Source organism: Lolium rigidum, chromosome 1, assembly GCF_022539505.1.
Source record: "Lolium rigidum isolate FL_2022 chromosome 1, APGP_CSIRO_Lrig_0.1, whole genome shotgun sequence".
NCBI lineage: Eukaryota > Viridiplantae > Streptophyta > Magnoliopsida > Poales > Poaceae > Lolium > Lolium rigidum.
Window position 1 is genome coordinate 250,381,491 of NC_061508.1, and position 21,975 is coordinate 250,403,465.

The window sequence follows — 21,975 nt, forward strand, 5'->3', positions numbered from 1 at the left end:
GGTGGATGCTCTGGTGCGAGGATTTAGGTCCGGAGGCGGTGGATTTGTCCTTATTCCTCGACTTCATGGATGGGATGCGGCAGATCTTGATCCAAGTTAGCATGGGGACGTCCCCTAGTCGACGTGCCACATCGTCACCAGTCTCGCTGCTTTAAGCGGGCTCGTTCATCGACTCTCGAAGCCTCGTTGGCGATTTTGCTCTTTTGGGTCTGGTAATATTGGAGGTTGGCGTCTCTTCCAACGCGTGCGCGTCTAGGCGGCGTTAGAGTTTTGTGGTAGCCGGCGAGTGCAGGAAACCCTAGGGATAGTTTTTTTTTTTAAGTTTGCGGATCACCTATTTTCTCGTTTTATTGTATGTTAGTTTCTACATTTGCTTACTCATGCAACTTAATTTTCTATTATCGAAATATGTGGTTGTTTCATAAAAAAAATCACGTGCACTTGGACGTGATCCGTAGCAAAACCACGGTAATTAAGAGAACATGCTAGCTGTAGAGTACGTGCGGACGTAACCTCACTACGCTTCATATCCCAGCAAAAAAAAAAGACCTATCCACGTATACATTGATCATAGGAGAAAGCAGTTTGCAGCTGCAGCTGGCACTTGCCGGCAGGGCGGAAAAGCAAGCAAAGAGCACGCAGATTCCCCTACTCTGGTCGTTGTGGCGCACACGGATCTGGGCGCGGCGGTGTGGGTCCCGCCTCCCCGCAGATCTTTGTGGCGGCCCTCCCCAACAAATATCTGGCGCCGACCCCGAGCCCGCCAGATATTTTCGCCCGCCCCTGCCACGCCACGTCGGAAAAGCGCTGGCACGTAGGATGCGGCTCCGCTTTGCCTTGCTAGACTAGACTAGATATTTGCGTCGGCTTCGTCAGTTTGGATGGTCATCCATTCCTTCTCTGCCTTCCCCTCGAATCCATCCATCCCCTTTGGCCCGCCCAAATCCCATAAATAAATATCCCGTTCCCCCTGCGACGATCGATCGATTCATCTGTGCACACCTCCCTCGTCCTGCGAAATTTGTTTGGGTCTTCCTTGGCTTTCTTTGTTTTCCGGTTGTTGGAGGTCCAAATCCTTTTGCGCGTTCGTATTCTCTGAACCTCGACGGATCTGCTTCCTTGTTCCTACCCCGGATCGCGTCCATCTCCCTCTCTCCGCACTCTGCGGCCGGGGAGATCTCGTGTAGCTTCGGGCGAATCCATTCTTTCTTGGGAGTTTCTTTCTGCAGCCGAGGAAGAATCAGATGGGTGATGTGTCACTGCATCCACCGGTTAAGGCAGAGCCAGCGACCCACGCCATTGCCCAGGTAATATTCACCTCATCTTCTTTTCTGCTGCTGCCCATCGGGTTCAGATTTTGATTTATCACCATGCTACCTATGTTATCAATTTGTATGCAACTAGTACTATTTATTTGGTCAACTCCTACTCTTCTGGTACTAATTCTTGCTTGCAATTCCTTTTCATTCATGATGTTCATACTACCCGCAAAAAAACATATTAGTACTAGGTTCATATCATATTAGGAAGGAAAAAAAAAAGAATAAATACCAACGTGCTTTAACACTTGTTCTTTATCTGGATCATCATGCGATTACTCAGATATAAGTTTTACTATGGCTGGGATAGTGCTCCTCCGCTTCCCAAGAGACGAAAGCAAACTGCTCCTGCTTGTTATCTTATCTGCATACAGTTGCAAGTCATGAAAACACTGCAGTCTCGCAAAAAAATAAGGAAAACTTTGTACTAGCGTGACTTCGAACATGAAATTTACGATAGCAGATTCCTATTCCCCATGGAAACGAGTTTAACACTTGTTCTTTCTCTGAATCATCATGCAATTACTTGGGATAGTGCTCCTCCGCTTCCCCAGAGACGAAAACAAACTGCTCCTGCGAGTTATTTGCATATAGTTGCAAGTCCTGAAAACACTGCAGTCTCGCAAAAAAATAAGGAAAACTTTGTACTAGCGTGACTTCGAACATGAAGTTTACCATAGCAGATTCCTATTCCCCATGGAAACGAGCTGATTTAGTGTTCTGCTCTTCTTTGACAGGCTAATGAGATTACAAACTTGATGATGTCGCCGGGCTGGACAGATGAGAGGCACACGCTGTATATAAGCTCCATGGAATCTTCTTTCATGGATCAGCTCTACAAACGCGGGCGTGATGCGAACCAGAACGATTCAAGTGCCAACGGGTTCAAGGTTCTCCGCGGTGGAGTGTGGGAGAAACTCAATTTCGAGAGAACTAACGCGCGTGCTCCAGTCACGGCCAAATGCCGCCTTCCTGCAAACCCGTGGATTCAGCGTTTCAGACCGCGTGACTGCAGCAGCAATACAAGAGGCGATGAGGCTGAAACTGTAGTGGGTGATCATGAGTCGGGTATCCGCACTGTCCGTGGGAGTACTCCGCTGTCACATGGAAGGGAATTGGGAGCTTGCCAGGGAGAAAACCTACTCGATGAAAATACAGGTAGCTAGCTCTGCTACCTCATGATACAAACACATGTTTTCTCAACATTAGCTGTTTTTTTTATGAAAGATGCATGAAAAATAGAAAAGCAATTCTGCTTAAGCTCCCAATATATTATACGGTTCTTTCTGTTGAATTCTGCTAAACCATGTCCAGAAGCAGCATCATGTGATGAACAAATTTCTGATGCCAATTTTTCTATCTGCAGAGGTGTCTGGTCAGAACTTCTCTGACGATGAAGCAGAAGTTGATGCAGAATCAAGCCAATTATGCAAGAAAAGGAGATTAAGCAGCACTTCCACTTACTGTGCCCCATTGATCAAGTGAATTCACATGATTAATTATAGATAGTCTGTTGCAAGTGTGGAGATGAAAAGCAAAACACTGAATGACTCAAAAGAGGTTGTTTGTTAGCTCAAAATCTGTTGGAACTTGGAAGGAAGGATGCTCTGAAGTAAAGCATGGAAGAGTATTTCTTGGTTAAGGTACTGTGAGCAATAGAGGAGTTAGTGTTGGCGATTTAACATATTTGATTCTTCTGGCCATGTATCTGCCTATTTTGCAGTGTTTGTGAGTTGTGTAGTCCACTCTAGTGTCTCGAAGAAACAACAAGCAAGCTTACTAACAACTTAGTAGTAGTAGATAATATCGTTTCATTTTATGGATGTAGTGATTTTTGTTGTTGCTGTATGTTATGGCTACTGCTGGCCACAAGATGAGATTGGTCCTAAATTGTTCCTTTTTGCAACACTTGCATTGTTGTAAAACACATGTTGTTTCTTTTGATCCTTGTTTAGGAAGGTGTCAAGTCCGCAGTTTGTATGACTCAATTAGTAAATGTCGCCACAATGGTAGAATACATTATTGACTACATCCATGATTTCTTATTTGGTTTTATTTTAAAATTTTAAACAAAGATTTTGATTTTCTGGGAACAGAGCTCCATGTCCCCTGTACTCCAAAAGGCAACTCTCCCTTTAATAATGAAGTACTCCGTATCACATAATATTATTATTATATATGGTAATTTGTAAAATATCGATGTAAACCTATGTATAAGATTTATGGGCCTAATTTTTCTAGTTCCACCTTCTTTGATACTGTATCATAGCATGTACACCAATCATCTCTCTCTTTTTACAACGCCAAAATATAGGTGAGAAAATGAATTGATTACGTGGATGTTACCAGATGAAATGGATCCCGGTGTCGCAGGTGTAATTAAATTGATTTAATCTTTTTTGTGAATTAATTAAATTGATTTAATCTGTAGTAAAGCCATGGTAATTAACAGACATGTCACCTACAGTGAGCAAGGACATGGCATTAGAGGAATATAAATTTCGTTTTTAAGAGGCTAAACAAGATCTTGCCGATCCTTTAAAGGCTAGAGGAGTAAAATCTCCCACTCTCAAATATACTCGCCGCTCGGTGTCGTTGCCTAATCGACGGTACCTCGGAGGAGGGATCCTCACGAGGGGGAGAAGAAGTAGAGGCCATAGGGCGGAGTGCACACGGGACGGTGGTACGCGAGTTACCCAGCTTCGGAACACCTGCACGATGACAGGGCCTACTCGCCGCTTGTCCGGAATTATCTGGGCGCTTTCGCGTTGTTACAATGAGTTGTGGTTGTGCCTCTAGGGCTCCCGGGATCCGGCTTATAAAGGCGCACGGATCTAGGGTTTACATGGAGAGTCCTAGCCGGATTACAGATAGACTATCTACGGTACAATATCTTGCCGTGCACGTCACGGATCCGCCTTCCATACACGTCGTCCTGGATCCGGGTTCTTCATGGGCCTCCATGGATCCGGGTTACTCCTATGTCGGTACGGATCCGGCCTGCCGATCCCGGGCTGGACTTCTTCCTTCATGATCAACGGCAAGTCGGGCCGCCCGATGGGCCACATGCCTCATCACCGTCCGTGGGCCACCCGGGCTTGCCGGATCTAGGCACCGTCGATGGTACACCTATGAAGTATACCCACAACGAGTAGCCCCCGCAGTTCTCCGAGTTTCACCTGCGGTTTCCGCCTTGTCGGTTCATCACAATCTCCGGCAAACGTTGGTAACGCGGAGAAACTTGAAGAGCTCCAACTTTGCATTTTCCTTTTTCCAACTTATAGCCGGAAAATACTCCCACCCCGCGGGACTTCATCCATCGACGTTCAAATGAACATCTCCGGGTTACTCCCTACTCGAATGAGAGACAACTTATTTACCCGGAATCTTAAGAGACTCAAACAGCTTCGGAAATCCTTCATCTTCAGATCACACGCAACAACGGAAGTTCCGTATTTCCCGCGCACAACTTCCTTATTTCCCGCGCTAAATTTTCGCGGACGCAAATCTTCAGCCGGAATTTTCGGGAGTGCATGGTTAAATTACCTCCACGTCGTTTTACCGCATTTGACCTAAACACGTGTCATCCATCCAACGGCGTGACCGTTCAGTTTCCACCGTTGGATCCGGATCCCGAATCTCCGAACGCGGCCTATAAATACCCTGCGGCTCGGTAAAAAATCATTCTTTCACCCCCTCTCACCACATCGTCTTCCTCCTCGCGCCAGTGCCGCTCGCCAGATCTCGACTCCGGTGATCTTCGCCACGGTGAACTTCGCGCGCCGCCGAACCAAGGTTCCCCTCGCACCAAGATTCTCACGGTTGAACGAGAAACTCGCTCCGCCGCCGATTCGTGGTCACGCGGGCCGTTTTCCTTCAAGTTCGGCGACCTCATCTCCGCCGGAGCTCCGTCGAGCCACCGCGCCATTAGCGGTAAGTACGCCGGCCTTGTAGAAGACAACCTAGTGTAGAGGATAGGCTTAGTGATCCGGGTACTCAAACACTTTGTATGGGTGCAGCCGGAAGCATGCCACTCGAATCGTCACTTTGCACTGGTAGCTCTTCGAGTAGCCCGGATCCCAATCGGATAGAACCCATATGCCCGGATCCCATATCATTCCTGCCACCGTATGTTTCCGACATCAGACTAGCTCAACCTTTTTCCGCATCTTCCAGCACCGCTCCAAGCCGGATTCCTACCCTTCAAGAGCTCCAAGAAGAACTCGAGGGACAAGCTCGAATGGCAGCAAAGGTGCAGGAGGCGGAAAACAAGAAGGCGTCCAAGGCCCGGATCCGCGAAGGAGAACGGGGTCAATGGTGGCCTTGCGAAACCACAGACATGGAGCTTAGAGAGCTCCAGAACGAAGGAATGATCTCCTCGCATTGGAGCTTCACACGTGATTCCGTCGTCCCCAAGCCAGAAGCCGGAGAAGTTGTTATGACTAAGGCTTGGGTGGAACGCGGACTTTCACTTCCTTGTTCGGAATTTTTCCTCTCCATCCTCAGCACCTACGGGCTCCAGCCCCACAACATTTGCCCGAACTCATACCTTCTTTTGTCCAACTTCGTGACTCTCGCGAAGGACATCTTGGGATCCGGCCGGACGTCAAGTTGTGGCGGTTCTTTTTCCGGGTGAAGAAAGAAACCAAGGAGAAAGCTATGGTGAACTGCGGAAGCATGACATTTATGCTCCGCCCTAGTCGCATGTACCCTCCTCATGACTCACACGAATCCGTCCGGTACTGGAACGCCGGATGGTTTTATGAGAGGAACGCCTCAGTTCCGAAAGTTCATGAAGGCCTCCCCCGCTTGTCAACGAACCTCCGGAAGAGCTTGCAAGGCTGGAGCTTCGTCCCTTCGCTCGCCCGGACCCCAGCTCCGGAGAAGGCTGCGCGGAGAATCTCCTGGCTAGTCCACGACGGACTAACCGGAGCCCAGCTCACACTTAGCTGGTTTTCTCGGAGAATCCAGCCTCTACGCTACAACGCGCGCCTGATGTGCGCTTACACCGGGGCGGATGATCTTCTCCGAGTAACCCGCCACGACCTTCCGGCCGATTCTCTGAAGAGAAGGATCAAGACGCTGGTGAAGATTCCGAGGGGCCAACAGGTCCCGGAACTGACCAAAGACATCTTTACAAACGACCAGTGTCCTCCGGTAAGCTTTGTTCCTTTCAGTGCTTCAAACTTCACAAGTTTTTAGATGTTTTAACTTAACTTTTATCCATCTTCCTTCCAGCTCAACACTTTGGCGGAGGAAGACTTTCGCGCCATTCTCCGCGTCCCCGTCACCGAAGACACGGCGGAGGAGGTTCCGGATGACGATGAGGAGGAAGAGGAACAGGCACCTCGCAAGGCGGCCCCTCGACCTACGAAGCGTCCCCGCGCCAAGGCTTCCGGCTCCAAGCCGGAGCTAGCGGCGAGGCCTCCGCCAAGAAACCGAAGACGGTAAAACCACCTCCGCTAGACTCAAGGAAAGCGGAGCGTGCTCGTATAAGGATGCTCTCAACGGCTGGCCAAGGCACGCGCCCCATCATCCCCGGCGCCCGTAAGTTTCCGAGTCATGACGCGATTTTATCTTAACGAAATTATCTCTTGTCTAAACCCTTTCATTTGTTCGCAGGAATCCGAAAATCACTGCCACGCGGACCACCAGCCAAGAGCCCATCACAAAATATATGAAGAAATCTCCGGTTGTTGGTCCCTCTACCCCAGTTCCACCAAGCGTCACCCACCCAACTCCCCAACCGTCGCCCCCTCAGGCGGATCCATCTCCCCCACCTGCTGCAAACACTCCACCGGAAATAATTCCGGTTAGCAGCGAGCATGCGGGCGATGAAGGCCCTAAGGCCAAAGGCCCAGCCCAAGAGGAGGCGGAAAAACAAGTACAAGGAGAGGTGGAAGTAACTTCTTCCGAGAAAGCCGGGAAGGCGGCTGGCGACATGGTCGTTTTCCCGAAGAACTTTGGAGATCCGGTCGACACCACTTCCACCCCAAAGGCCTATGCCACTAAATTTTTCAACAAGCTGACTGAGGCGGAAAAGTGGGAGCTTCAACAAGACCTGCTTAACGCCATGCTGAACAACGCCTGGGGGAAACCTGATTCCAGGACGTCGGAAATCCAAGACTTCAAGAAAAATGTTGGCCGGTTCTGCGACCAACTCATCTGCAAGCAAAAGGTACTCCCCAGTAGCCCCCAAGCATGTAAGCGGAAACTGAAAAAGTAGTTAGCGCTTAGATGCTTAGAGAAAGATTACTTCCGGGAAAGTTTTTTAGAATGAACCAAGTAGCCCCCAAGCATTATGGCGGAAAGGTTCCGGCAATGATGCTTTTAAGAGAAACCACTCGCTACAGGCGGAATTTTTACTCCTGCACCGTTTAAATTTTACGAGAACAGCCAGGCGCTGCACTACGAGCTGCACAAGAACATTGCCTTGCAGCGCCGCGTTACTCTGAGTCAGGCGGAGAATATCCGGACCCTGAAGGATGAGAATGCAGATTTGGCTAAACAACTGGCGGACGCCCAAGGTTGGTTTCCGCCTTCTTCGTCCTTAACCAATTTCCGACTTTGAACTTATTGTTAACTTATACTATTATAGGCGCATCCTCTTCCCTTGCTACAGCCTCAACCGAACTTGAGAACCTGCGCTCCTCGTACCAAGAATTGGAAACGAAGCTGAAGGAGGCGGAACTTAAGAGGGAGCAAGCTGAAAAGCAACTGGCGGAGAAAAACTCCGAGCATATCAGGGAAAAGGGCGAGCTGGTACTAAAAAAGAATGCTGATAGCGAGACCATCAAGAGGCAGCAAAAAGAGATTGACGGACTCCGGAAATTTATGAGGACGGCGGAGCAGCACCGGGACTTGCTCAATGAGAACATCATGGGTACCAATATCGGAACCCTGCCCGGATATTTGTTCCGACGTTTTATTTTATGCTCAATACTGTATGCTTATACCCCGAATGTGTTGTGCGAGCCGCTTGGGTACTCGGAAGAGCGCCGGAATTTGTACCCACGTGACGACCTCCTTCAACTTGCAGGCGATGACTGCAAAGATCTTATCTCCGCCTCCCGCAAGATATGTTACAACTTATCCATCAAGAGGAGCCGCACTTGCGACGTCCGGAAACTTATCGGGAAGATGGATATCCTGCCGGAACCGGTGACGGATCCGCAAGCATCCTCAGCCCAGGCGCAGCTGCAATGGCCTTAACCATGTGCCCGGCACATACTCCGGATCTTGATCTTGATGAAGTGACCACGGGCGTTCCTCCGGATGCGGATGTCAACGCGCTACTGGATGCAGTGAGCGGCTACGACACCCGTATCGCGCGCAGGATCCGGCACGAGGAATTCTACGACAAGGTCGTCCTCCCTGCTGACGAGCCCTTAGAAGCTGAACTTCAGAAGGAGCTTGCTGCCAAGGCGCGACCTGCGGAATCCGGAACCCAATTCACCTGGACCAGCTCCAAGGAAACTCCCCAAGAGGAACCCAAGACCAGCGCTGCTGCTTCTGAAAAAGAAAGTGAAGAAGATGTGTCTTCTCCGGCCGAAGGCGCCAAGGAACAAGATCCGAGAGGGCAAGACTTCTCCGGCTAAGGGGGAGTGAGAACTTTTATTCCTGCGGGAAAAACAATGCATCATTTTGGCCCCAGCGAGGGTTTGTAATAAAACTTTAAATTCTTAAGTAGCTAGGAACGAAACGATTATGCATGGGGCGGAAACACTTATCCTGCTATCCGTTTACTATTATGTGCATGTTTCGTTTTATGTCGGAAAGCAAGTGCTGATCTCGTTATTTTCCGGCTAGCCCGCTTGACCTTCCACGAGCCGGAAAACCTTAGCCGGAAATGCTCGCCAGCGGCGACGAAGCCCAATGGCAATCCGTCCATAACCGCGGAAACAAGCCCCCGGGCATAGGTGCCGGAAATCGCTACTAGGAATCCACGAGTTCGCAACAGATAACAACTTAATCAGAAAACTTAAGCTTACGTCCTAAAGGACGATTTTAGAAATCACAACTGTTATACACGCCTAGGCGGAAAACATCCAGCTCTGCGGTTTTAGTCGGAAAAAACATACACGATCTAAAATGAACAAGTAAAGGAGGTAAAAGACTCAAAGAGTGAACCATAAGCTTTATTTCATTGATCATGTATAACTATTACAGAGTTTGTAACTCGGAAAAATATGCTAAGTGTAGAAAGGACGTAGGCTGTGCTATATTCCAAGGGCGATCTGTTTCATCGTAGATGTCATCCGGATCCTCACGCTTGCGTTTCCGGCGCCGGTTAGCGGGTCTATCCCTCAGCTCGCGGAAATCGACAAGGTAGTACGATCCGTTATGAAGCACTTGCTGCTGACGACAAAGGGTCCTTCCCATGGAGATTGCAACTTATGGTCTTTCACCTGTCGAAGGCGGAGGACCAGGTCTCCGGCCATGAAGGAGCGTTTCCGAACTCGACGACTGTGATAGCGTCGGAGCTTCTGCTGGTAGATGGCGGAGCGCTGGTCAGCTAGGTTCCGAGCTTCTTCGATCAGGTCCACGAGATAGCTGTCTGGCCTCGTCGGCTGTTTCTTCAGTATAGGCGGAAATTCGCGGTGAATCGTGGATGATATCGGAGGGAATCACGGCTTCGGATCCGTATACCAGGAAGAAAGGGGTAAACCCTGTTGACCTGTTAGGGGTAGTTCGCAAACTCCACAAGACAGCGTCTAGTTCATCGGCCCAAGCTCCAGCTGCTCGTCGCAGCGGTTCTTCAAGCGTGGCTTGATTCCCGATAATATTAGACCGTTAGCTCTTTCAACTTGACCATTGGATTGTGGGTGAGCCACAGATGCAAGGTCCAATCGAATCCCCATTGTCTCACAATAATCCTTCAATTCTCCCTGAGCGAAGTTTGTGCCATTATCTGTGATTATGCTGTGCGGGATGCCGAATCTCATTACGAGGCTGATGACAAATTTTAGTGCCGTAGCACCATCGGCTTTTCTCACTGGCTTGGCCTCGATCCACTTGCTGAACTTGTCAACAGCGACCAGGAGGTATTCACAACCACCAGGAGATGATCTTTTTAACTTACCAACCATATCGAGCCCCCAGACCGCAAATGGCCAGGTGATAGGTATGGTCTTCAGCTCTTGGGCTGGAGCGTTTGGTTGAGTAGCGTAGTACTGACAACCTCGGCAGGTTTTGACTATCTTATCAGCATCTTCTTTAGCTGTGAGCCAATAAAAGCCTAGCCGAAAAGCTTTTGCAACGAGTGACCTGGGAGCGGCATGGTGCCCGCAGTCCCCTGCGTGGATCTCTCTGAGGATTTCAATGCCATCTTGATTGGAGACGCATTTGAGAAACACCCCTGTTGTGCTTCGTTTGTAGAGCTGTCCATCGACAATTGTGTAGGATCGTGCTCGTCTGATGATCTGGCGTGCGAGGACCTCGTCCTCCGGCAACTTCGATCGATGAGGTAGTCCGGGAAAGGCTGTGTCCAAGCCGGAATGGTAGCCAATACCTCTTTAGCCGGAGACACGGCCACTTACAGGTTTTCCGGGTTAGCGCCCTTCACGAGAGGGTATCCGGAGATGCTCTAGGTAAATTCCGGGCGGAATTGGCTTTCACGCGGATCCGAGCTTGGATAGCATGTCTGCACGCTGTATTGTCGTCTCTTCGACGTACTTGACTTCGTATCCGAGGAAGCTCTTGGCGATCTCGTCAACTTCGTCTCCGTAGGCCGCCATGACGGAATTTCTGGCGTTCCAGGTTCCGGCTACTTGCTGAGCCACCAGGTCGGAATCTCCGCAACAAATGATGTGCTTAATCCCTATTTCCTTAGCGATGCGCAATCCGTGCAGTAGAGCCTCGTATTCCGCCATGTTATTTGTAGCTTCGAAGTGGATCTGCAGAACATACTGCAGTTCTTCTCCGGTAGGGGACTTCAGGGTGACTCCGGCTCCCGAGCCTTGATGCTGCTTGGATCCGTCGAAGTGCATGACCCATGTTTCTGGTTCCGGCTCCAGACTTGCATCCGGAGCTTCGTCCAATCTGCAACGAAATCTGCCAAGACTTGGGATTTGACCGCAGTCCTTGGCTTGTAAGCGATGTCGAAGGCGGATAATTCGATGCCCCATTTAGCTGTTCGTCCTGTTGCGTCAGCGTTGTTGAGAATTGTTGACAGCGGAGCTTTGCTCACAACTGTTACTGGGTGCTCCTGGAAATAGTGTCTCAGCTTCCGGCTGCCTAGGAAAACTCCATAAGCAAGCTTCTGAAAGTGAGGGTATCTTTGCTTTGATTCTGTCAGCACCTCGCTAATGTAGTAGACAGGTCTCTGTACGTCATATTCATGACCTTCTTCCTTTCGCTCCACCACGATGACGAGGTTGACGACCTTGTTGGTAGCCGCCGGATAAAGGAGCATTGGCTCTGACTCTGCTGGGGCTGCCAAGATAGGTGGGGAGGTAAGTATTTCCTTCAACCCACGAAGAGCTGCGTCGGCTGCGTCGTCCCAGACAAATTTGTCCGTTTTCTTCAGCAGCTTGTACGCGAGGTAGCGCCTTCTCGCCAAGACGGCTAACAAACCTGCTGATTGCTGCGACGCAACTCGGTTAGTCGTTGCACATCTTTGAGACAAGTTGGTCGTTTGATGCACCGGATTGCCTTGATCTTTTCCGGGTTCACCTCAATGCCTCTGTGAGAGACTATGAAGCCAAGGAGTTTTCCGGCTGGTACGCCAAAGACGCACTTCAGCGGATTCAACATCATCTTGTACCTGCGGAGGTTGTCGAAGGTTTCGTGAGGTCGCTGATCAAGTCGGATCCTTTCCGGGTCATGACCGCGATGTCGTCGACGTAAGCGTGCACGTTCCGGCCTATTTGGTCCTTCAGGCACCGCTGCATCGTACGTTGGTAAGTAGCACCTGCATTTTTCAAACCAAAAGGCATAGTAACATAGCAGTAAGTACCAAACGGGGTGATGAATGAAGTCGCCTTTTGGTCGGATTCCTTCATCCGGATCTGATGGTACCCGGAATACGCATCAAGAAAACACAGAAGTTCCGCCCCCGCCGTCGAATCAATGACTTGGTCAATGCGCGGCAGGGAAACGGAGCCTTCGGGCAATGTTTGTTCAAGCCGGAGTAATCGATGCACATTCTTAGTATTTCAGTGTTCTTTTTGGGTACAAGGACGGGATTCGCGACCCAATCGGTGTGGATAACTTCTGTTACAAAACCTGCTTCTAGTAACTTTGCTAGTTCCATTCCTATGGCGCGGCGCTTCTTATCTCCAAAGCGTCGCATAGCTTGCTTCATTGGTTTAGCCCCGGATTTATGTTGAGGTAGTGCTCGGCGAGTTCCCTAGGTACTCCGGACATGTCAGAAGGTTGCCATGCGAAGATATCCATGTTAGCGCGGAGGAACTCGACGAGCGCGCTTTCCTATTTGGGGTCCATGTTGGCCCCGACTGAAACCTGCTTGGAAGAGTCACCCGGAATGAGGTCGTGCTTCTTGGTTTCTATCGCGGGCTTGAAAGAGGTTTTACTGCTCGGAGATCCGCTTCTTGGTGGTCTGCATCTCGGTCGGATCCACCGCGGCCCCGTAGCCTTTCAGCTCTTCTCCGGATATGACAGACTCTGCGAAGGCGGCTTCGCCCAACTCGCACTCGTGAGCCTTTTTGTAGTCTCCGGTTATGGTGATCATACCATTAGGACCCGGCATCTTGAGCTTGTTGTAAATATAGCACGCTCTTGCGTGGAACTTGTGGTAGGTGGGCCTGCCGAAGATGACATGGTAGGAGCTCTTGAAGGGCACAACTTCGAACGTGATCTTCTCTTCGCGGAAATTATGAACATCGCCGAAGGCCACGGGGAGTGTAATGCTGCCGAGGGAGTTTGCCTTCTTACCCGGAACCACGCCGTGAAACTCAGTTGTGCTGTGTTTGAGCTGTTCCTTGGTGAGGTTCATCCGCTCCAGAGTCTCCGGGTACATGATGTTCAAGGCTGGCTCCGCCATCCATGAGGCACTTGGAGAAGTCATACCCGTCTATGCGGGGACTCACAACCAAGGCGTAGTATTCTTTTGGCACAATGGCGGGATGATCTTCCCTATCAAATGTGCACGGAACTTCCGACCACTCGACATATCGCGGCACAGCCGGAACTGTGGCGTTCAGGATCCGGGTAGCTGACTTTGTAGCACGGACTGTTGGGGTTCCGAGGAAAGTGTGGTAAGCCCCCACGCTCTTTTTCTCGAAGGGGTTGGATTTTCCCGCGGATCCGGCTTTGGGATCCGGCGAGTTATCATCCTCGTCCATCGCCTCGGAACTGTCCTCCTCCTTGTCCTTGTTCTTGCCCTTGCCTCCTTTGCCGCGTGGGCGGTGCTTCCGGGCTCGCTTGTATCCTCGCCTCCGGGTCGTTCTTGAGGTCGTTGACCCACTTGCGGTTGCGGTTGGTATGAGTGGACTTCCCCGTAGCCGGATCCAAGTGGGCCGGGCAGGGCATGTCTCTGTACTCCTCGTAGGTTTGCGGGGCGCGGGATCCGCCAGCGGTGACCTCAGTGCCATGCTGCTGACCCCTGCCGGCTCCGCCTCCACGGCCGCGTCCTCTTCCGCCTCCTGAACCTCCGCGCTGGAACGCCATGGCGACCATCTCGGATCCGCCATTCTTCTGGTCATCAGGGTTTTTGCGTTTGTGGCCGCTGTTGTTACCGTTGTCACGGTTCTTCTTTTGCTGGTGCAGGGGGATTGCTGTAGCTGCGATATCACCGCCTGCGTCGTCATCGGCGGCAGTGTGGTCACTGGCGATGGAGATCATTTCATCCAAAGTCAGTTTGTTGGCGTTAGCCAAACATGTAAGCTTATGCCTCAGCAATCCTCCTCTCTGCAGTCCACCAATAAAGGCGTACATGGCAGTGGTGTGATCGACGTTTTCGCACTCGTTTCGCATGCCAACCATCGTGTGAGGAAGTTTCTTGAGGTTTCTCCCTTCTTCCGGATACAAGCTTGTAAGTCGCTTGCCGTGGCGGGTCTTTTGTAGGTGCCTCCGAAGTGTTTCTCAAAAGCGGTCTTCGGGTCGAACCGAGCAAAAGATAGAGTTTTTCTCGATGTCACCGAGCCGGATCCGGGCTGGTCCTACAAGGTACAAGCTGGAGCATGCGGCAGGCGATATTAGGGGTTCCTCCGGCAAAGGTTACTGCATTGTAGTAGTCCTCAATCCAGGTATCCGGCCTTTCGGTGCCATCATAATGCTTCAGATTTCCGGGTAGCTTGAGGGAGCTCCTTGGCTTTGGTTCCTCTCGAATCATCCTGCCAAAGCATTTCGGACCAATGTAGTCAGTTCTGTACTCGTTAAGGCGGTCCCGTGCGTCGCGCGAGCCGTGGCGGGGAGACTTTGAGCGCGAGCGAGATCTCCGGCCATTTCCTCCGCCTCCACCTCCGCCGCCACCGCTAGGTGGTGGTGAGGGAGACCTGCGAGGTGGGCGGTCTGACTTCTTGCTTCCGCCATCTGAATCTCCGCGACCTTCCTGGTGCTGACTCCGGCTTCTGTGGCTGCCTTCACCTTGGCGCTGGCTGCCCTGGTCATTCCGGCGAGGCTCCGGGTCACGGCTCCGACGAGGCTCGGGTCGCGGCTCCGACGAGGTTCCGGATCGCGGTTCCGGCGAGGTTCTGGGCCGCGGTCTTCATTCCGGCTCCTTCGGGCTCGGGCTCGGGAACATTGTTCTGGTTCCGGCGAGGTTCCGGCGAACGCTCCTCGTTTCGTTTCTTGGCAGCACGTTGTCGCGGATAACAATCGCACCGTGCCCTATGGGCCTGGTGTTTCCGGCTGGACTACGGCGGCGAGGGGGTCGCGGGTAACCGTTGGGCGGAGGAGAGGGGTTGCGGTATCCGTCTCGTCCGGAGTACATCGCATCCTTTCCCTTTCTTGGATCCGACGGAGGCGTCTGTGATGGGACGGGGATCGGATTTGGGTGTTCCCTGGCCCTTCTTCTGCGCTCTGAGGATCCGGTGTGTGATTCATCGTCGGGATGCCGATCGGCGCGGGCGTCCTTCTGCGCGGTAGATACACAGTTATCCGGATTGGATTCCAACCTGCGCGAAGTATCTGCCTTGCTCTGCTGCCGCATTGCTGAAGCGACAAGTGTGCGGAGATGGTTGATATCAACTTCTTCGTCCTTCTTCTTCGAGCAATTCCGCTGCTTTCAGCATGTTGTCCTTTGGAGTTTCCAGCGGGCCGGTGAACTGCGGGCGTGTTGAAGGCTATCCTGCGAGGCGGAATTGCTTCTCCGACAATACGATCAGCCTCCGTCTCGCGCGTAGGTCATCTTTACTTCCCACTCAGCCCTCATGCTCTTGACGTGCCCGAGTGTGGTAGTAATCTCGCGGTCCTCGTCCGTCGAAGTTTTCCAGCCAGGCTGCATGATCTGCCCTTCCTATCTTTAATGCAGCTTCGGTGTCGGCGAGCCTCTTGGCCGTGGCCAGCATCTCCTTTCTGGCGGTCTCTAGAGCCTCCAGATCTGCGGCGTGGCCCGGAGTTATAGGTGTGTTAAGAACTGCTCGCGCGGCCACCTCTTCTGCTGACAGGATTTCCTCCGAAGGGGAATCCCTTTGGGGTCGCACCCGAGACATTGGAGATCCTTGTTGGGATGGTTCAGATTGGCTAACTTGGTCTCCAGATCCGGTTTGTCCCAGCGCTGCTACCGTTGCGAGAACCTGCTTCGGCTGGGCGGAGTTGACTTCAGGCTGATCGCCGAGACCATACTCCTCCAACTTGCGTACGAAGTCATCAGATTCCATGGACGGGGTGTCTCCGGAAATTGGGCTCAGATTGCCCAAGATCGACTCTTCAACCGGAGCTTCGCTTTCTCCGACAGGCTGAGCCTGATCCGGATCTGCGCCGCTTTCCGGTGCCTCTTCCTGCTCGGGACCAGCTCCAACTTCTTGAGGGGCGGTTCCGGCGGTATGGGCCAAGAAGTGTACGAAGTGGCACCTCTGCTTTTCTAACACCTGGGAGACCCAGGCGGATCTGCATTGGTCTTCCACCTTTGTTTCCTGCTCAGGGGCGGATTGGGTGGGCCTTGAAATTTCCAGATCTAAGGCGGAATCTTTCTTGGGAAGTTCCTGCGTCTCAGATTGGATCTTCGCGACAGCGTCCAGCTCTGCGGCGGTCGCGTCTGCGTTACTTACCAGTGGGTTTCCGTCGGAATCGACAGTCTCCCCGATGAAGATGTGTATGCCGCCAACTGGGATGATGGAGAGCTTGACGGGGTCGGTTTTAGCCGGAATCCAACACTCATCCGGAGGGACGATCGGCAGATTTCCGGCGTAAAGGACACGCCCCACAGCGATGGTGTCGTCGTAGCTTCCCATGGCGGAACCCTCCCGGTTCCGGCCTCCGGACGCCGCAGGCCCCACGGTGGGCGCCAACTGTCGTTGCCTAATCGACGGTACCTCGGAGGAGGGATCCTCACGAGGGGAGAAGAAGTAGGGGCCATAGGGCGGAGTGCACACGGGACGGTGGTACGCGAGTTACCCAGCCTTCGGAACACCCGCACGATGACGGGGCCTACTGCTGCTTGTCCGGAATTATCCGGGCGCTTTCGCGTTGTTACAATGAGTTGTGGTTGTGCCTCTAGGGCTCCCGGGATCCGGCTTATAAAGGCGCACGGATCTAGGGTTTACATGGAGAGTCCTAGCCGGATTACAGATAGACTATCTACGGTACAATATCTTGCCGTGCACGTCACGGATCCGCCTTCCATACACGTCGTCCTGGATCCGGGTTCTTCATGGGCCTCCATGGATCCGGGTTACTCCTATGTCGGTACGGATCCGGCCTGCTGATCCTGGGCTGGACTTCTTCCTTCATGATCAACAGCAACTGGGCCGCCCGATGGGCCACATGCCTCATCACCGTCTGTGGGCCACCCGGGCTTGCCGGATCTAGGCACTGTCGATGGTACACCTATGAAGTATACCCACAACACTCGGCCTTTGCCGGAATTGGGCCATAGCTCCACCGCGAGCGGTCGATTTGGTCGCTGGAAAATCCAACCGGTGAGTGGGCAAGATTCATCCTTCGAGCCCCTCTGTCAAATCCTGGCCGTATAACAGCCCCTTCGCCGCTCGCTCGTTGCTTCCGCTGGAATCAAGCCATAGCTCCACCACGTCCGCGTCGATTTGGTCACCGGAAAATTCAACTGGCGACCGGTAAGATTTGTCCTCCGAGTCACTCCGCCAACTTCCAGCCGTCTTGGAGCCCCGCCACCCTTCTCATAGCTTCGGCATCGGCGGCCAATCTTCTCACCTCCTTTGACCTCAAAGCGTCCGACGAATTAACTAGATGAGTTTCTTTGTTTAGAGAGTTATAAGTTCAGAGATCAGCTGGATTGCTAGAACCGTTTTTAGCTACTAGCAGACTAAATATGACTATATGATGAGCCGTCACGGATCGGCTAGAGATGCCCTAAACCGGTGCACGTCAAAAACTTTGCCACCTTCGTCGCCGGTGCACATGCATACCCCCAGCTTCGTTAACGTAATCCTACGAGAAAGGAAACGGTTAGACCGTGCTCTGCTCGCGGTTGCCACTTGCCGGCCGGTAAAGCAGGGCTTGCGCACGGCACGCAGATTCTTCTTCTCCTGCGGCGTCGGACGGAGACCTCGCGCTCGCGGGCCTCACCGCAGATCTTTCTGGCCGATAAATATCGGGCGTCGACCGTCGAGCAGGCGAGATATTTTCCTCCTCCGCCGCGCCACCTGGAAAAAGCGCCGGCACGTAGGCGTAAAGGAACAGGAGGGCTTTCATACTTGCGTCCCCATACGGCCGTGGCTTCCTTCCTTCGTCGCTTTGGTCATTCTCTCCGTGCCGCCTCTCTCCTCCCCACGGCCCGGCGAAATCCCATAAATATCTTCTTCTTCCCCCACGATTTCTTGATCCGCTCTAGCGCTCGCCTGAATCTCGAGCGATTTCTGCTCTTCTCTCACAAATTGCTTCTTCCTTGATCTCCTATCGCTACAGAGACAGTTCACAAAAAATATCTACGAGGAGAAGATCTCGTATTCGTATAGTTTCAGGACAAAAAAAAATCCTTTCTGCCCCCTTGTTGGTTCCTTCTTTTCTTCGGAAGGAAGGATCAGATGGGTGATGTGTCTCTGGAGCGACCGATTAAGGCAGAGCGGGTGGCCCAGGTAATAATCAACGAACTGTTCTTTGTTCTTATTGGCACATCCTGTTTACTGAGTTTTTCTGAGTTATCTTCATTCTCAGATTTCCATACCGGTCATTAGTTCCATCTTCCATGTGCTTGTTTTATCATGATAGCTACGCAGTCTATGCCTATATGATGCCTGCTTGTTCGATCTGCTAGAACTATTCGGTAAATTTCATGGTCTATTAATTGTGTTTGTCTGAATCGTCATGCCATTGTTTAGAATGAGGTATTTTCACATAATACTACTCTCTTTTCACAAAATGAAAAAAAAAATCACACGCAGTGCTCCTGCTCGTTATATGCATACAGTTGAACGAGTAAGTAACTAATACAGTACTACTCTCAATTTTTTTAAGACAACATGTGTGTCTTTGAACATGAATATGTAATCCCACCCTTGCTTCATGTTGTTAGCAAATACCTATACACTGGAAATATGCTGATTTATTGGTGTCTTGCTATTCTTTGACAGGGTGATCAGATTGCGAACTTGATGTCAGCAGGATGGACAGATGAGACGCACACGCTTTACATAAGCTCCATGGAAACTTCTTTCATGGACCAACTCTACAATCATGGAAGCAAAGCGAACCACAAAGATCCAAGCGGCGATGGGTTCAAGGTTCTCCGCGGTGGAGTGTGGGAGAAACTCAAATTTGAGAGGACCAATGCTTGTGCTCCAGTCAGTAGCAAATGCCGCCTGCCTGCGAGCCCGTGGATTCGACATTTCAGACCACGTGAATACAGCGGTAACACAGGAGGTGATGGGGAAGAAACTTCAGTGGGTGATCATGAGTCGGGTGTCCGAACTGTCCATGGGAGGACTTTGTTGTCGCATGGAAGGGAATTGGGAGCTTCCAAGGCAGCAATCCTTGTCGCTGAAAATGCAGGTAGCTAGCTCTGTTTCGTCATGATACAAACATATATTTTCTCAACATTAGCTGATTTTATGAAAGATGCATGAAAAATAGAAAAATCAATTCGGCTTAAACTCCCAAGATATTACTATATGGTTCTTTCTGTTGAATTCTGCTAAACCGTGTACTGAAGGAGCATCATGTAGTGAACAAATTTCTGATGCCAATTTTTCCATCTGCAGAGGTCTCTGATCAGAACTTCTCTGACGACGAAGCAGAAGTTGATGCAGAATCAAGCCAATTATGCAAGAAAAGGAGATTAAGCAGTACTTCCACTTACTGTGCCCCATTGATCAAGTGAATTCACATGATTAATCATAGGTAGTCTGTTGCAAGTGTTGAGATGAAAAGCAAAACACTGAATGACTGAAAAGAGGCTGTTTGTTAGCTCAAAATCTGTTGGAACTTCGAAGGAAGGATGCTCTGAAGTAAAGCATGGAAGGATATTTCTCGGTTAAGGTACACCCAGTGAGCAATAGAGGACTTAGTGTTGGCGATTTAACATATTTGATTCTTCTGGCCATGTATCTGCCTATTTTGCAGTGTTTGTGAGCTGTGTAGTTCACTCTAGTGTCTCAGTATCTGTCAGAAGAAACAACAAGCAAGCTTACTAACAACTTAGTAGTAGTAGACAATATCGTTTCATTTTATGGATGTAGTGATTTTTGTTGTCGCTGTATGTTATGGCTACTGCTGGCCACAAGATGAGATTGGTCCTAAATTGTTCCTTTTTGCAACACTTGAATTGTTGTAAAACACATGTTGTTTCTTTTGATCCTTGTTTAGGAAGGTGTCAAGTCCGCAGTTTTTTTTTTCTCGCGAAAACGTAAAAGCCTTGCGTTTCGATGCATTGATAGATAAAGAAGAGTTTATGTACAAGTCATTTTGTATGACTCAATTAGTAAATGTCGCCACAATGGTAGAATATGTTATTGACTACATCCATGATTTCTTATTTGGTTTTATTTTAAAATTTTGAACAAAGATTTTGATTTTCTGGGAACAGAGCTCCATGTCCCCTGTACTCCAAAAGGCAACTCTCCCGTTAATAATGAAGTACTCCGTATCACATAATATTATTATTATATATAGTAATTTGTAAAATATCGATGTAAAGCTATGTATAAGATTTATGGGCCTAATTTTTCTAGTTCCACCTTCTTTGATACTGTATCATAGCATGTACACCAGTCATCTCTCTCTTTTTACAACGCCAAAATATAGGTGAGAAAATGAATTGATTACGCGGATGTTACCAGATGAAATGGATCCTGGTGTCGCAGGTGTAATTAAATTGATTTAATCTTTTTTGTGAATTAATTAAATTGATTTAATCTGTAGTAAAGCCATGGTAATTAACAGACATGTCACCTACAGTGAGCAAGGACATGCCTAGCCGATCTCTAAAAGGCATTAGAGGAATAAAAATTTCGTTTTAAGAGGCTACACAAGATCTTGCCGATCCTTTAAAGACTAGAGGAGTAAATCTCCCACTCTCAAATATACTCGGCCGCTGAGTCGATAAGTAAAGCTACTATCATCCACCTTATGCCGACAGGCTCTTCCATAGGCATCACATTGTTGCCTCTGGCTACCACCATTAGGCTCCACCGAGATCCTGTAGCCTCCGCCACCCTCACTCCGACTCGTTCGCTGGTTGATGTCGTCGCCGGAATCGAACCATAGCTCAGCAGTCGCCGTGTCAATTGCATTGTCCAAAACTCCAGCTGGTGACTAGCAAGCTTCGTCATGCCAGCCCCTCCATCGACTTTTGGCCATCTTGCAGCCCCGCAACCGATCGCCGGTTGCCAGTGTCTCTAGAATTGGGCTATAGCTCTATTGTAGCCGTGTCGATTTGGTCGCCGGAAAATCCAACCGGTGACCGGCAAGATTTGTCCTCCAAGCCCCTCCATCAACTTCCAACTGTCTTACGGCCCCGCCACCCCTCGGCCTTTGCCGGATTTGGGCCATAGCTCCACCGCGGGCGCGTCGATTTGGTCGCTGGAAAATCCAACCGGTGAGTGGCAAGATTCATCCTTCGAGCCCCTCTGTCGAATCCTGGCCGTATAACAGCCCCTTCGCCGCTCCCTCGTTGCTGCTGCTGGAATCAAGCCATAGATCCACCACGTCCGCGTCGATTTGGTCACCGGAAAATTCAACTGGCAACCGGTAAGATTTGTCCTCCGAGTCACTCCGTCAACTTCCAGCCGTCTTGGAGCCCCGCCGCCCTTCTCATAGCTTCGGCATCGGCTCAATGCGTTGCCAACCTTCTCACCTCCTTTGACCTCGAAGTGTCCGACGAATTAACTAGATGAGTTTCTTTGTTTAGAGAGTTGTAAGCTCAGTGATCAGCTGGATTGGTAGAACCGTTTTTAGCTACTAGCAGACTAAATATGACTATATGATGAGCCGTCACGGATCGGCTAGAGATGCCCTAAACCGGTGCACGTCACAAACGTTGCCACCTTCGTCGCCGGTGCACATGCATACCCCAGCTTCGTTAACGTAATCCTACGAGAAAGGAAACGGTTAGACCTCG

The 21,975-nt window shown here is 50.6% G+C and overlaps 2 protein-coding genes across 3 annotated transcripts; both read left to right on the forward strand.

Annotated features, from left to right (window-relative positions):
- The first annotated feature begins 900 nt into the window (after positions 1-900).
- On the forward strand, positions 901-20,244 carry LOC124692562 (cold-regulated protein 27-like). Of its 2 annotated transcripts, XR_006999590.1 has the most exons (4): positions 901-1,307; positions 2,057-2,477; positions 2,686-2,962; positions 19,896-20,244. XR_006999590.1 is itself a non-coding variant. In XM_047225961.1 (3 exons), the coding sequence occupies exons 1-3, from the start codon at positions 1,245-1,247 to the stop codon at positions 2,802-2,804; spliced, it is 603 nt and encodes a 200-aa protein (XP_047081917.1). In that variant the 5' UTR covers positions 901-1,244; the 3' UTR covers positions 2,805-3,348. The 2 variants fall into 2 exon arrangements, 1 of the variants encoding a protein (XP_047081917.1); XM_047225961.1 differs by lacking the exon at positions 19,896-20,244 and having other exon boundaries at positions 2,686-3,348.
- On the forward strand, positions 18,138-20,175 carry LOC124692584 (cold-regulated protein 27-like). The gene is made up of 3 exons (XM_047225986.1): positions 18,138-18,496; positions 18,992-19,409; positions 19,619-20,175. Exons 1-3 carry the CDS (start codon positions 18,446-18,448, stop codon positions 19,735-19,737), a joined length of 588 nt encoding a protein of 195 aa, XP_047081942.1. The 5' UTR covers positions 18,138-18,445; the 3' UTR covers positions 19,738-20,175.
- Positions 20,245-21,975: the final 1,731 nt, after the last annotated feature.